This window comes from Podarcis bocagei (genome assembly GCF_964188305.1).
Source record: "Podarcis bocagei genome assembly, chromosome: 10".
NCBI lineage: Eukaryota > Metazoa > Chordata > Lepidosauria > Squamata > Lacertidae > Podarcis > Podarcis bocagei.
In genome coordinates this window covers 78,103,725-78,120,103 of record NC_138135.1, presented here as the reverse complement: position 1 = coordinate 78,120,103, position 16,379 = coordinate 78,103,725, and the positions used below count along the sequence as shown (strand labels likewise).

Here is a 16,379-nt window from a genome sequence, read left to right as displayed (position 1 = left end):
CTGTTAAATTTTGCATTTCATATATATATATTTATGATAGCAACAGTTGAGACAGGTGAACAAGACATTTAGATTTGAGAAGGGAAAGTAAAATCCATCTTCCCTGGGTAATGCGAACACTGTGTACAGGTGCGCATTTCTGATCTTTGTGCCAATAAATTGCTGTGAGGAAGGGGAAATTGCCCTAAATTAATGCGCTAATACTTGCCTTCCAGAATTTACATATTTTTTAAAAAAATATTCACTTGCAAGGAACCCCCTTTTTTCTTTAGTTTTTTGGTTTCAAAGTAATCTCCTTGATGGTTTTTTTCATCTTTTTTATCTTGCAAAATGAAATGAAATAAATGTCACAGTGTAATGTTTGTAATTGCATGTCTTTGCTAAAGAGCAGTCAGGAGCTTATATTGTCTTTGTCTCCCTCTCCACCTTTAGATGACAGAACAAAGGAAAAACAAGCAGAGGCTGGGCTTTCTTGGATCAAACGCCGCAGCGTCCCACGCGAACCATCACATGCCACCCCACTGAGACCATGGTGGGGAGGGGCATGACTAGCGTTTCATCAGTATTCTCGCTTGATTACAGAATGAAAAATCAGGAGTGGTGAACAGCGCCTATTGTTACAAAGTTACAAACAACAGTGTGCCAGGATGTTAAGTGGTTTAGCTCTGGGAACAATTAGTAACTGTTTTTTCTTCACTGTGTGGTAAGGGGAGCTCTTCTACATCTTTCCTCAGGCAAAACAATTTAAAACTGGCGAGGGTGGGGTCGCAGTGGGGAGAGATAGTACAACCTTAATTTACTCTCTTGTAATTCAGTTGGCTGCCAGCAGATGCATAGGCATGGCAGAATTTGGTTCTGTTGTTTTGAATGCCACCATATGAATCCTTGTAAAACTAATGGAGCAACCAAGAAACAGAGGAAATAATTTATTAACACAGAATCCAACAGCCTCATTCGGAATCTGTAGAAGTTCTTTGTTGTCACCTTTGCTGGCCAGCATAATTTGTTATGTTTGTTTGGAATTTTTTTTCCTCTCTCTTCAATCTAATTACCGTAAATATGTTATTGGAGGAGGCAGTAATGTTATGGCAAGTTAATTTGCATTGAAAGATGAACAAAATCACCCTCAAAAAAGCGTTGTTTTTCTCTTTAAAAAAAAGAGGGTTGCAGAGACAAGTATTAAGGCTAATAGAAATTTTCCTGTCAGCTGTGCAATTCCTTATTTATAATATAGAGCACAAATGAACCTGCAGCTGGGAGAACTTGAAATTTATGCACATAACCACTGACAACATTAACTGGAAGTGATTTCTTTACTCTTGAATTTAGATGTTCCCTATTAATGTGGCTGCAAGTAGAGAATTCAACTAACGGTGGTCTTTAACTGTGTTTTAAAATTCATGTTCCAAGGAGAGAGTTGAGGAGAAAATGTGATATTTTAGAACTAGTGTTAGAGATTAATTTCAGGGGGTAAATAGCTTTGAGATGAACTGTCTAGAAAAAATGTAATGATATTGTTACTGTCCATAAACCACAGGAAAAATTGCTAAATTTTTTTTTTTTTTTTTGCTTCAGCTCCTCCTTTCTCTTTTTCCTGTACAACATGTTTCTCAGATAGGGTTCCCCTACTGTATGAATGGACATCCTCCCACCATCCCTGACCATTGGTCATGTTGGCTAGGGCTGATGGGACTGATGGGAGTTGGAGACAAACAGATTCCCCACTGACACAGGAATATTTCATCAATATGCATCTTCTGATCTAGATTGTGGCCATCATTGGTTCTGCTTGGAATTCATGTGACTTTGCTGTGGTGAAGGGAGATCAGCTCTAGTTTCCAATTCAGAATCAGGTTTGTACTATATGCAGGGCCTTATGTTCTTTCCTTTGACAATCCAAGAGACTTCAAAAGTGCAGAACTCACAAATGAGAGTGAAAGGCATGCAGTCTGCACTATTTCTAAGTAAATCTTGCTCTTCTCTAGCACTTGTCTCCAGCTGAGTGTTTTAGTACAAATGCTGCTAAAGAATTGTAAAAAGGCATTGAGCAAAGCAAAACAGAGGGACGCAGGTGGCGCTGTGGGTTAAACCACAGAACCTAGGGCTTGCCGATCAGAAGGTTGGTGGTTCGAATCCCCGCGACAGGGTGAGCTCCTGTTTATCAGTCCCTGCTCCTGCCAACCTAGCAGTTCGAAAGCACCCCAGTGTAAGTAGATAAATAGGTACCGCTCCGGTGGGAAGGTAAACGGCGTTTCCGTGCACTGCTCTGGTTCGCCAGAAAGTGGCTTAGTCATGCTGGCCACATGACCTGGAAACTGTCTGCGAACAAACTTTGGCTCTCTCGGCCAGTAAAGCAAGATGAGCGCCGCAACCCCAGCATCGTCTGTGCCTGGACCTAATGGTCAGGGGTCCCTTTACCTTTACCTGTAAAGCAAAACAGGTAGCCCTGATTGCATATTATAAGAGCTAAGAAGGAAACAATTAGCAGTACTGGAAAGTTTGAAGAGAGAATTATCATGTTTGCTATTCCTTCTTGGAATAAAGCAATCCAAATTTGGAAGCCATAAATGCAATTCTAATGCCATTAAATCAGTGAGATTACAAATAAAATTTCAGGATTACACCATACAGTGCAATTCTACATACTTACTTTGCAAGTTCCATTGGCTTGTAACAGAGAATTTATAAGAATTGGTGCTCAGCCTTTTGTTAGTTTTCAAGAAGCATATGTGGTCAATATTTAGTGGCTTGCGTCCCACACCTTTTACATGTTAGGGTGAGTTGTGTAGACTACAAGGTCAGATCTTAACATTATAGTATGTTGGGTTTATTGATAGAATGAATCTCTCTCTCTTTGGGCCACCTATATGGGTTCAAAGTGGAAAACTGATTCTTGGGTGCCTTACCAAATTGCAAGCCTTTGTGTCACCTTAACAAGCTCAGACTTAGTCCTCCTCTTTAGTCTGAATCATGCAAAAAGATCAAAACAGTTCAGCGGGAGATCAATAATAGATTGCAACTGCCCATATTCAGATTGTGCCTGGATTGAGGCCTTGCTTTGTCCTTCCCTCCCCTTTGCATCTCACTCTGAGGATATGGAGGTTTCACTGACAAAGTGCCTGCATAAACTGAAAGCCAAACTGCAGAATCTGTTCCAGCCCTAGTAGGAACTGATCAAAAAAGTTTTAATGTTAGCCAATTGATTTATGCACCTCTGTAAAGAAGAAAAGAACTGCAGTCTGGTAAGGGTAGTGTATGGTAGGCTGTCACTCAGAGGTTTTGCTTGTATAAGGACCCAGGCTCATTCCCTGGCATCTTAAGTTTAAAGAATATCGGACAACGGGACTGGGAGAGATACTTGTCTGAGACTTTGGAGAGCCATTGCCAGTCAGAGTAAATAGTCCTTAGCTAAAAGAATTAAGAACCTATTCCATCCTATAAAGCAGTGCTTCTCAAATTTGAGCCTCCAGCTGTTGTTGGACTACAACTCCCATCACCGCAATCAGTGATCAGGGATGTTGGGAGTTGTAGTCTAACCACAGCTGAAGGTCCAGGTTTGAGAAACATTGCTACAAAGTATAAGTGCTTGCTTGTTCCAGCGCATGTTGTTTGAGCTGGTTACATCTCCTTTCTGCCCCACCTACACCCAGTGGCATGCGGACCGTCCCGGGTGTCATCACTGAGGGGGGTGACAAAATGGCAAAAATATGTGTTTTTGAAAAAATAACTCCCGCACCCACTGCACCCAGGGTGCCACTGCAGAGCACTCTCCCCTTAAGTGATTTCTAGAAACCAGAAGCATTGCTGCCTCCAACTTTGCAAGCAGAGCGCAGCCTTTATGGCTTCGACATCCCTCTCCTCCATGAATCTGCCTAATCCAGAGGCATAGCTGGGTGAGGTGGGGGGGGGGGGCTGCAGCGTGCCTGAACCACGCGTCTCTCCTGTGAGGGGGAGGTGAGGGGTGGACTGCCTGCAAACTCCGCCCTGATTTTTCGAGCAGCCTGGGGCTTGGGTCTGCCCACCGCCTCAGCCGCTCTACAGCTGAGGGGGAGGCTGCGGAGAGGCTCCATGCAGCGTGCCCTGCCTTGGCTTGCCATGGCTGCAAAGCAAGTGTGCCGCTCTGCTTACACCGCTGCTGCCTATACCACAGAAATGCACACTGTGCAGCAGTGGTGGCTGGTGCCCGTTGGCTCTGGAATGGTGGAAAGCAGGGAGCTCAACTAATTCTAGCTTTGTCCCCATCCTCTGTGCTGAGTTCTACAAAGACAGTGCTGAGACTAAGGGGAAGGAACCTGACGGGTAGTTGCATTGTAAGGAAAAAGACAGGCAGCTGAGGGCAAACTAAGGTTGGTAGGGTGGTGCTCTGTTTATTGTAAAGGACCAGGCCCCACTGCCATGGAGCTAAGGCAATTTGTGCTTCCTTCCACGTGTTCTCACAGATGTTGCCATTCACAGGTTGCAGGCACAGGTTGCGTTGGATTTTTACCATGTGCCGGCTTCTCCCATAAGGTGTGCAAAGGCTCTCTCAAGTGGAAGGCAGCTTCAAACAAAGCAGGATACCACCCAAATGAGAAGCAAAGGGAGAAATCTGAAGTGTAAGTGATAAGAGTGGAGAGCAGGGTCCTCAGGCAAATCCTCCTGCCGTGGATCTCTCCTAATTTCAATTTTATCCAGCATTGATAACCGGAGTGCATGGAAAAGAAAAAGTGCAACTGTACTGAATTTAGCCATGTTTAAGATTATTGCTTTCAGTTCATCAACAATTTATTGAAATTTCATCAACAATTTATTAAAATTTAGGAGCAGGATCCACCCACATTTAAGGTTTTAGGTAGTTCTACACCAAATAATTCAGCCCAGATTTGGATTAAGTTTTTTTAAAAATATTTTTTTAAATTAGTTTTCAATTACAGTCCAATAATAGCCTCATTATAACAATACCAATTTATGATACAATTATTAATACCAATCACTCAAATACCAAATTATATAATTTAGATAAAGTGGCCCCCGCATGCTAGATTTGATGATTTGCTATAATTCTACATTCCAAAATCATATTAATTTCAATTACATTCCGGTCATAATAATAATCCCTCATACAACAACTTGTTCTTCAGGGGGCACGATCTATAAGAATATTTGAGTGGACATGGACCAAACACATGGTGGCCAAAGATCCCCCCCCCCATTTTTTTCTATTAATCAGGTTTTTTTTATAAGGTTTTAAAATTTAATCAATGGCATGAAGTTACATTCTGATGGTGGCTTGAGGCATTCCTTTTGTAATTTGGGACACAGTGTTTCATGGGAACAATGGCGTGTCCTGACATAGCAACATTCTCAGGACAATCTGAAGAAGGGGAGAGGTGGTTTCCTCAGAGCCATATACTCCAGTAGGATGAGTTAAGCATGTGTTTAAACAATTCTGTTTATCTCATTGGGAACGATTACAAGTACTTATGGTTGGGTCGTGTTTTTTGTTGTTTGTGTAGCCTTGTAATTTAAACCTCTAAAATGAAAGTTCAACAAGATTCAAAATTCAAAAAGCTGAACTGAAATTATGTTATGGAATCATAGAATCTTAGAGTTGGAAGTGACCCCAAGGATCATCTAATCAAATTCCCTGCAATGCTGGAATCTCCACTAAAGCATCCATGACAGATGGCCATCCAACCTCTGTTTAAAAACCTCCAAGGAAGGGGAGTCCACCACCTCTTGTGGGAGTCTGTTCCACTGCTGAACAGCTCTTACTATCAGAAAGTTTTTCCAAATGTTTAGTTGGAGTCTCCCTTCTTGAAGCCATTGGTTTGAGTCCTACCCTCCAGAGCAGAAGAAAACAAGCGTGCTCCCTCCCTTCAGATATTTGAAGATGGCTATCATATCTCCTCTCAGTCCCCTCTTTTCCAGGCTAAATATACCCATAAGGCTGTTTCCGGACCCTTGATCATCTTGGTCGCCCTCATCTGCACATGTTCCTGCTTGTCAACATACATCTTAAATTGTGGTGCCCAGAATTGGACACAGTATTCCAGGTGTGGTCTGACAAAGGCAAAATAGACTGATACTATGACTTCCCTTGGTGGCGCTGTGGGTAAAACCTCAGGGCCTAGGACTTGCTGATCGCATGGTCGGTGGTTCGAATCCCCGCGGCGGGGTGCGCTCCCGTCGTTCGGTCCCAGCTCCTGCCCACCTAGCAGTTCGAAAGCACCCTTAAGTGCAAGTAGATAAATAGGTACCGCTTTATAGCGGGAAGGTAAACAGCGTTCCGTGTGCTGCTCTGGTGCCAGTTCGCCAGAGCAGCTTCGTCACACTGGCCACGTGACCCGGAAGTGTCTGCGGACAGCGCTGGCTCCCGGCCTATAGAGTGAGATGAGTGCACAACCCTAGAGTCTGTCAAGACTGGCCCGTACGGGCAGGGGTACCTTTACCTTTACCTTTATGACTTCCCTTGAACTGAACACTATACTTCTGTTGATGCAGCTTTTCTTTGCTGCTGCATCGTACTATTGACTCATCTTAAGCTTGTGGTCAACCATGACCCCTCTTTTCACATGTACTGCTAGTAAGCCATGTGTCCCCCATCCTATATTTGTGCACCTGCTTCTTCCTGTCTACGCGCAGAATCTTACATTTGTCCCTATTGAAATTCATTTTGTTAGCTTGTGCCCAGTTCTCCAATCTGTTAAGGTCATTTTGAATTCTGATTCTGTCTTCTGCGGCATTAGCTACCCCTCCCAGTTTGGTGTCATCTGCAAATATGATGAGCATCCCCTCAATTCCTTCATCCAAGTCATCTATAAAGACTTTGAACAACAACAGGCCCAGGACAGAACCCTGTGGCACCCCATTTGTCACCTTTCCCCTGGATGATGAGGAACCATTAATGAATACTCTTTGGGTTCAGTCAGTCAACCAGCTACAAATCCACCTAACAGTTACCGTATTTTTCACTCCATAAGACACACTTTTTCCCTCCTAAAAAGTAAGGGGAAATGTCTGTGCATCTTATGGAGCAAATGCGTAGTCCCTGGAGCCCAGGGGTGAAAAGCAGATCGTGCTTTTTTTTTAGAAAGTGGGAAGGGGGTGTTGAAACGAAGCCGCTGATAGGCAAGCAATCGGGAGGGAGATAAGGGACGCTAGCAATAAAGAAGGCTGCCTGGGAGGGGGAAGGTAAAGACAGCAAACTTGCAAGGAGAGGAGACAGGAATACTAAAAAAAGCAATGAGAGAAATTAGAAGAAAAGGAGGAGCAAAAAACTGCTCCAGCTAAAGAAATGACGCTAAGGCAAACAAGAAGGAAGCCACTGATCAGCAAGTGATCAGGAGGGAGATAAGGGACGCTAGCAATAAAGGAGGCTGCCTGGGAGGGGGTGGTAAAAGCACATGGATCCTCAGGATTTTTGCATTGGGTCATCCCAAATTCACCATCAGATCACATAGCATGTCCATGGCTACAGCCTGCACCAAAGAAATCACGCACCCACTGTTGTGTGGGGCCGCAGTGGCGCAAAAACGTGGCTACAAAGCCTCAAAGGAGTCTCAGGATTTTTACATTGGGCAACCCAAAACTCACTGTCAAATCACATATCATGTCTGTGGCCACAGCATAAGCCACAAAAATCATACATCCACTGTTTCATTCAGAATATTTTTTTTCTTGTTTTCCTTCTCTAAAAACTAGGTGCGTCTTATGGTCAGGTGCGTCTTAGGGGGCGAAAAATACGGTACCTGGTTCAACCAACCTTTTACCAGCTTCCTCGAGAGAATAGAAAGGGGGACTTTGTCAAGACTTACTGTTTTTATGCCCATTCTGGAGTTGTGCAAACTTTTGTAGATGTGCAGAATTTTTGTTTAAGGCTTTAAAGAGATAGGTTGCTACCTTCAAGCTTATTAACACTAGGATCTTTAGCACCTTGCAGAGGGGTATTTGTGTCCTCTCCCTAGCTTCCTCCAATGCCTTCCTGTCCCATGCATTAGTGCAAGAAAGTAGAGAGGCAGGAAGCTCAATTTTTAAAAATCTGGATCAAACTAGTACACTGTAAACCCATAATTATGTTGTCCACTGGTGCTTTGGCTACATATTTTAGATTATTGGAGAGCACTTTGTAGCTTTGAGGTCACTTTATATTGTTTTTCAAAGCTAAGCACAGGTCAGTCCTACTCAGTCTTTCCCTTTGCACTCATCGTTATGATGATCTTGCTAGATGATGGGGGGACATACTGGAATATCACAAAATTCCTATAGAGTGTTATTTTTGCTCAGGAAAGGATAGATAGATAACTCCAAAAATAGCTAGTGCTTTTGTTATTGAAGCTTACTTTAAGAGTCTTGCTTTAAGAGTCAAAGGCTTCCCCAATGGTTGAATACCTGTTTGATTGGGCTGGGGGGTTGTGCACCCAGAAAGAAGCCTGGAGAATATGCCGGACTGAAGCATATATTTTTGAGGGTTGCCATGCATGGAGATCAAAGCCGTGGAATATTGGTTGTACTATTCTATTAATGTTTCCCATGATGCCATTTGCAATATTTAGAGCTTCCAAGCCAGTCTGTCAATACAGATATTTCTATAGTCTCAGGCTGTAAATGTGCAACACTTTTTACAATGTCAATTTTTTACAAGTTTGTGGGGCCTGGATGTTCAGGGTGAGTGAAACTTTCATACAAATAAATAATACTTCCTAAAGTTATGAGCATCAATCTGTAATTTTGTACAAGGTGTGGGTGCAAAAAGTTTAAGGTCCTGATCCAGCAACTCCAATGCACAATTGGGCTTCAATACAAACCCTGGAGTTCTGCATTCATTCCCATGTCAGGAAAAGCTCCACTTTTAACTATTTGGGTAGTTTCCTGTCTATGGAGCTTCAGATAATGATGAAAGTATCAGATCCTTGCAACTTCTTAATTAAGTTGCTGGGAGGGAAATCACTGCTTTTATGCCCACATTAGAATCATAGAATCATAGTTGGAAGGGACCCTAAGGGCCATCTAGTCCAGCCTCCTGCAAGGCAGGAATATTGGTATGGGCAGGGCTATTAAGTGCAACTCAGATTGCTCTAACGCCCCAAATATGGGCATGGAGAGCAAAGAAAGTCTTATTTATAGCCGAAGAGAGAAAAAGTAACTGTTTCTACTTAAGTAAATATGCCCATTGCTGCTGAATGTAACTTTTAATAAACTTTTTCTCCTTTTATACATATTTGTGTCTTTGTAATCAATTGTGCCGCTGTGTGCAATTTTTGGTAAACAGCTTCTTAAAAGAATTAGAAAAGCAAATCTAGATCTAGTTCCTTCAGATCTACTTCAACTTAGTGTTCAATGTTATGAGGCCTAGTTAAAACTGGGAAAGGAGAGGAAGTGCTAGACATAGTTTTTTCTTAATTATTCACAACTTTTCTCCAATCTTCATTTAACTGTTCATAGTGTGGGTGGTGTAATTGCCATGAAAAACCATTTCTACTCTGTGTCTCACCCAGCTTCTCTAACATATCTCTGTGGTTGACTCTTCACATGATTTCATCCTAGTGCATGAAAAGTGGTCTTCATAGAGACTGACATGACCTGATTACGTCATGCCCATTGGCAGAGTGTAACCAAAATGCCACAGTTGAGTGATGGGTGTGTGTTACAGGGTTGTGACAAATTCTTTGATTGTAATGTATGTAAGAAAGTTAAGAATCACCATGGGTCTTATAAGTGAAAGGGTGAGCGAAAGACCGTTTCAGCTTGCGCATGCTGACGTGGTGAGTCCTTTCGCACTCAGCAGGGGTAATTCACGATGCCACAAGGTTTTGTTGGGTCTACCCCATGAAGCACAAAGGTGAAGTGTTTACCAAGTTCAAAAGCTGGGTGAACTATGTTGAAAGGCAATTTTCTTTCAAGGTGGGCAAATTGCAGAGTGATTGAGGAGGCGAATTTATGTCTGGACCTTTTCAGTCTTGGTTACAGACAAAGGGCATAGAAAGACAAACCCCTATAGTCCGTAAGAAAACGGATTATGTGAGCGAAAGAATAGAAGTCTTCAGGAGATGATGCACTCAATGCTTGAGGATGCTGGTCTATCAAAAGCTTATTGGGCTGAAGCTTATCTTTCGGCGTCTTATGTACAGAATCACATTTTTCATCGATCAATTGGAACTACGCCTTATTTCAAATTAACAAAAAGCCCAAAGTTGATCATTTGCGTACTTTCATGCGTAAAAGCCTGGGTTCATGTGCCTCAAGCTAAGAGGGAAAAGGGTGATCCCAAAGCGCAACAGCTTATTTTTGTAGGTTACCAAGATTTGGGCAAAGGTTACAGGTTTGCTGTTGGTAAAAATGGGCTGGTTGTTTCAAGAAATGCTATGTTCTGTGAGCATAGCGGCTGTGAGAAGCTGCATGCCAATTCTGAGGTTTGGTTTCAAATATCAAAGGGGGAATCTTTGAGAGCTAAAAGAAACCCAGACCCAGAGGAGGATTCTTCTGTTGAGACTAATGAGAATGGCAGTCAGTTTTTGCCAAAGGAGGACAAGGTGCCCCATGATATTCTTGTAAAGAAACTGGTAAAATGTGGTCTTTGACAAGGTGCCCCATGATATTCTTGTAAAGAAACTGGTAAAATGTGGTCTTGACTATGCTACCACTCAGTGGATTTGTAACTGGATGACTGACCGAACCCAAAGAGTGCTCATCAATGGTTCCTCTTCATCCTGGAGAAGAGTGACTAGTGGGGTGCCACAGGGTTCTGTCTTGGGCCCGGTCTTATTCAACATCTTTATCAACGACTTGGATGATGGACTCAAGGGCATCCTGATCAAATTTGCAGATGACACCAAACTGGGAGGGGTGGCTAACACCCCAGAGGACAGGATCACACTTCAAAACGACCTTGACAGATTAGAGAACTGGGCAAAAACAAACAAGATGAATTTTAACAGGGAGAAATGTAAAGTATTGCACTTGGGCAAAAAAAATGAGAGGCACAAATACAAGATGGGTGACACCTGGCTTGAGAGCAGTACATGTGAAAAGGATCTAGGAGTCTTGGTTGACCACAAACTTGACATGAGCCAGCAGTGTGACGCAGCAGCTAAAAAAGCCAATGCAATTCTGGGCTGCATCAATAGGAGTATAGCATCTAGATCAAGGGAAGTAATAGTGCCACTGTATTCTGCTCTGGTCAGACCTCACCTGGAGTACTGTGTCCAGTTCTGGGCACCACAGTTCAAGAAGGACACTGACAAACTGGAACGTGTCCAGAGGAGGGCAACCAAAATGGTCAAAGGCCTGGAAACGATGCCTTATGAGGAACGGCTAAGGGAGCTGGGCATGTTTAGCCTGGAGAAGAGGAGGTTAAGGGGTGATATGATAGCCATGTTCAAATATATAAAAGGATGTCACATAGAGGAGGGAGAAAGGTTGTTTTCTGCTGCTCCAGAGAAGCGGACACGGAGCAATGGATCCAAACTACAAGAAAGAAGATTCCACCTAAACATTAGGAAGAACTTCCTGACAGTAAGAGCTGTTCGACAGTGGAATTTGCTGCCAAGGAGTGTGGTGGAGTCTCCTACTTTGGAGGTCTTTAAGCAGAGGCTTGACAACCATATGTCAGGAGTGCTCTGATGGTGTTTCCTGCTTGGCAGGGGGTTGGACTCGATGGCCCTTGTGGTCTCTTCCAACTCTAGGATTCTATGATTCTATGATTCTATGAGGAATTCCATATCTTCAAGGGGGGCGAGAATCTGAGGGGGATGACAGTAAAAGCAAAGACAGTTTTACTCCCAGAAGATCTCAGAGGGAGAATAAAGGTGTACCCCCAGATCGTTTTAAGCCTGGTACTGTCAATGTTTTTCATGTAGCTGTTGAACCTCAAAGCTACAAAGAGATGCTGGCGTTACCAGAGGACCAAGTTTTGCTCTGGAAAAGCGCTATGCAGGAGGAAATGGACTCTTTAGTTGAGCATGAAGTGTTTACACCCACACCACCACCGAAAGGAGCTAAAATAGTAGGGTGCAGTTGGGTTTACAAGCTCAAGCCGTTAGCCACTGGGGATTTTAAGTACAAGGCATGTTTAGTGGCTCAAGGTTTTTCCCAAAGCCCGGGGCTTGATTTTGACGAAGTGTTTGCTCCCACAGCTAGAAGCAAGAGTTTGTGTCTGCTGCTGGCAATTGCAGTGAAACACAAGTTAAAAGTAAACCACTTTGACATCCAGACAGCTTATTTACATGCTAGTTTGAGTGAGGAACTCTGTTTAGCAGAACCCCCTGGTTTTGAGTCTGGGTCAGGCAACGTGTACAAACTTCACAAGGCACTGTATGGTTTACAACAATCTGCAAGAAATTGGAACAAATGTTTAGATGAGGCTCTAGTTTCTTTAGGTTTCCAACGCAGCGCTGCAGACAGTTACCTGTATGTGTGTGGCTCTAATAACAAACAAGAGTTCAACGTGAAAGACCTTGGTGCTGCGAAAAGTTGTCTTGCTCTGGAAGTGTGCTGGGCGGATGATGGCCGTTTGTAAAAAACCAAGCAAATGTGTGAATGCTTGGGTTTGCAGAACAAAGTTGGGTAAAATACTCTGCATGTGCTCAGAAGTTAATTGCACTGTGTGTGAGCTGTGAGGGGGTGTTGGGAAACTCTACATGCAGCTACTCACACAGAGTCAATTAAGGTTTGGCAGACAGCCAGGCAATCTGAAGGAGTATGCCTGCCTGTTGATAACAGAGACATGGAGACAGCTCCCTGATTGGTCAAGCTCTCTCAAGGGAGTGATAATTAATGGCCTACTAACTGGAATGTGTTAGTTCAGTGTTCAGAGTTTGGAGTTCAGAGTTCTGTGTGTCAGTGTAGGAGTTGTGAGTTGTGTATGAGAGAGCTAGCTAAAGATCTGTGTTCTGTTCCTGTAAATAGTCCTCTGTATATAATAAACACCTAACTACAAGTTCCTGGCTCCTGCTTCATCTATCCTGTCTGCAGCCAAGTCGCCAATTGCTTCCGTCGTTTCTGCATGTACTCTGCTAGGTCTGGCTAAGGTCCTGCAACTGGTCAGAAGGTTGCGAAACACCAAATAGGTTTTGCCAATAGACTTTGCTAAAAGCCTTACTGAAATCAAGATACACTATGTCTACAGCATTTATCTGATCCACCAGGTTTGTAATTCCATCAAAATAAGAAATCAGTTTTGTTTGGCATGACCCATGCTGGATCTTAGTAATCACAGCATCCTTTTCCAAATGGTCACTGACTGAATGTTGATTTATCTGTTCTAGGACCTGCCCTGGTCAAGCTCACCAGTCAGTAGTTACGTGGGGCTTCCTTTTTGAAGATGGAAACATTTGCCCACCTCCAGTCTGTAGGGATCTCACCTGTTCTCCGATAATTCTTAAAGGTCATAGACAAAGGCTCTGAAATTACATCTGCCAGCTCCTTTAGTACCCTTAGATGCAGCTCATCAGACCCTGGAAATTTGAATTCATTAAAATTCCCACCAGGCCTAGGGGGCGGGGCCCAGACTCACCACCACCACAGCTTTAAGAGGCCTCATTGAGGCACTGGGATACTGCTGCTGCTGCTGCTGCAATGTGAGTGTTGGGGAAGGCTGCTCCCTCCTTAGGCTAATTCCCACCAGGCCTAGGGGGCGGGCCCCACACTCACCACCGCCACAGCTTTAAGGACACTAGTGCTGCAGCAGCAAATGTCAAAAATGTTTTTATATATTTTAAAGTGTTTTAAAAGTGTTTTTACTTGTTACTTTCTTGTACCACTGTGAACGGTGGTTTTTATTCATGTATTTTTATTTTGTTTTGTTTTATTTTGGTTTGGGATGGGATGGATATTGAATGGGGTGGGGATTGGTTTTGTTTTGGTATAATTGTTTTTGGTTTGTTTTGCTTTTTTATTTGTAAATGGAGGCTAGTATGAGGCTTGGGATTGCTACTGTGGAGGGGCGAGGGAAGTATGGTGGTGGGGGCAGATGTCATAGGCGAAGGGGATCGAGATACGGATATGCTCGTACCCCTTCCAATCTGCGCCCCATCCCAAGGGACGAGGGTAGGGTGAGCAAGGATTACTCACCTCCGTCACTGGTGCTGTGCAATGCCAGGTGTATAGGCAACAAAACCGCCACCCTGTGAGATTTCTTTACCTTGCAGGGGGTCGACCTAGCTTGTGTGACGGAGACCTGGGTGTGCAAAGGGGAAACAGTTACCTTACAAAGGATGGCGCCCCCGGGTTTCTCCGTTCTCCACCAGTCGCGGACTGTGGACCGGGGGGGGGGGAGGGGTGGCATGATTAATCCGGGAAGATTGTTCTTTCAGGGCTCTACCATCGCCATCGATCCCCGGCATTGAATGTGTTGGCCTAGTGTGGGGCTCCGAGGTGAGCTTGGCTGTCTGGCTGGTGTACCGGCCATCTAGCGCACCAGCAGCCACCCTGTCAGGCCTACTGGAGGCGGTGGACGGCTGGGCCTTGGAGTTCCCTAACCTATTGGTATTGGGGGACTTCAACATCCATGCTGATGCCACTCCCTCCTCACAGGCTCAGGACCTGGTGTCTTCCATGGCGACACTAGGGCTCTCCCAGTTTGTTTCGGGCACCACACATCAAGCAGGCCACACGCTGGATTTGATCTTTGGCTTAGGTATAGATGTGGTCATGTCTCCTTCGATGAAGGTGCCATGGTCTGATCAATACACTCTGAAAGCCAGGATTGACTTTCCACCCCCACCCTGCTTAGGTGGCAAGCCGATCTGGGTTTGCCCACAGAGGCTGATGGACCCTGATAGATTCCGCCAAGCCTTGCGGGACCTTGCTCCCCCTGGCGACTCATTGACTGAGCTTGTTGAGGGCTGGAATACCCAGCTCCTGGCAGCCATTGATGAGATTGCACCTAAGTGCCCTCTGCGACCTCGCAGAAACCAGACTCCCTGGTTTACCGAGGAGCTCTGGAAAATGAAGCGGGACCTCAGACGGCTAGAGCGAGTATGGCGGGGTGCCCGTGATGGAGCCTCAAGAACATCTTATAGGGTTTTTATGAAAACCTACAAGATGGCAGTGAAGGCAGCTAAGAAGCCTTACTTGGACCACTTGGACCAGATATCCCCAGCCGATTTGGACAGACTCCTCCGAGCTGGAAAGCCCACCATCTGCCCTCTTGACCCGTGCCCGTCTTGGCTGATTAGAGAGTGTACAGACGAGGTGCGGGTCCCCCTAGGGGATATCATCAATTTGTCCCTTGACACGGGGACATTCCCAGGGGAACTGAAGGAGGCAGTGGTGCGCCCGCTCTTAAAGAAAACATCGTTAGATCCTTTAGATCTATCCAATTACTGCCCGGTTTCGAATCTTCCATTCCTGGGTAAGGTGATTGAGAGAGCGGTTGCTGAACAGCTTGGTGGGTTTCTGAATGAAACATCGGCCCTGGATAAATTCCAATCCGGCTTCCGCGCTGGTCATGGGACCGAGACAGCTCTGGTTGCCCTAACAGATGATCTCCATAGGCAGCTGGATCGAGGCAGGCCGGGGCTGCTGATTCTCATAGACCTGTCAGCAGCCTTCGACATGGTCGATCACGAACTCCTGGACCACCGCCTTGCCGACGTGGGTATCCAGGGCACAGTCCTTCAATGGCTGCACTCGTTACTTTCTAGTCAGGGACAGAGGGTGGCGCTTGGGGGGGAACTGTCATCGCGTCACTCCTTGGTGTGTGGAGTGCCTCAGGGTGCAATACTCTCCCCGATGCTTTTCAACATCTTTATGTGCCCCGTCGCCCAGCTTGTCCGGAGTTTTGAGCTGGGCTGCTGATGACACCCAACTCTTTCTGTTGATGGATGGCCATCCTGACTCGGCCCCAGACACACTGACCAGATGTTTGGAAGCTGTGGCTGGATGGTTACGTGGGAGCCGGTTGAAGTTAAATCCTTTGAAGACAGAGGTCCTTTGGCTGGGTCAGGACGATATGGGATTGGGGGGGGCAACTCCCATCTCTTGCGGGGGTGCAGTTAGTGCCAGCACCGTCCGTTAAGAGTTTGGGTGTAATCTTTGACACCTCCCTTTCCGTGGAGGCGCAGATTGCAGCTACAACAAAGGCGGCATTTTTTCATCTCCACCAAGCTAAGCAGTTGGCTCCTTACCTCTCTCACCCTGACCTAGCCACTGTGATCCACGTGACAGTCACCTCCAGACTGGATTATTGTAACTCGCTCTACGTGGGGATGCCCTTGAGACTGACCCAGAAACTCCAGCGGGTGCAGAATGCCGCGCAAGACTTCTTACAGGGTCTTCGCTGCGAGATTACCTTCACCCGGTGCTATACCAGCTGCACTGGCTCCCGGTGGAGTACAGGATCAGGTTTAAGGTGCTGGTTTTATTTTTATTTTTTTATAATATTTTATTAGGTTTTGACA

At 45.0% G+C, this 16,379-nt stretch overlaps 1 protein-coding gene and 1 long non-coding RNA gene across 8 annotated transcripts in view; one reads left to right on the top strand and one right to left on the bottom strand.

Moving 5' to 3' along the window:
* ITPR2 (inositol 1,4,5-trisphosphate receptor type 2) overlaps nucleotides 1-1,551 on the top strand; it is a 390,831-nt gene extending 389,280 nt beyond the window's left edge. For all 7 annotated transcript variants that reach the window (XM_081210608.1, XM_081210607.1, XM_081210606.1 and 4 more), the window contains one exon: nucleotides 433-1,551. In XM_081210608.1, the coding sequence (XP_081066734.1) occupies nucleotides 433-525 (93 nt within the window). In that variant the 3' untranslated portion in view covers nucleotides 526-1,551. The remainder of the gene's footprint in view (nucleotides 1-432) is intronic.
* A 4,759-nt stretch (nucleotides 1,552-6,310) lies between these two features.
* LOC308596004 overlaps nucleotides 6,311-16,379 on the bottom strand; it is a 33,028-nt gene continuing 22,959 nt past the window's right edge. Inside the window, exon 3 of the long non-coding RNA XR_014012252.1 lies at nucleotides 6,311-6,445. This is a non-coding gene — a long non-coding RNA (uncharacterized lncRNA). The remainder of the gene's footprint in view (nucleotides 6,446-16,379) is intronic.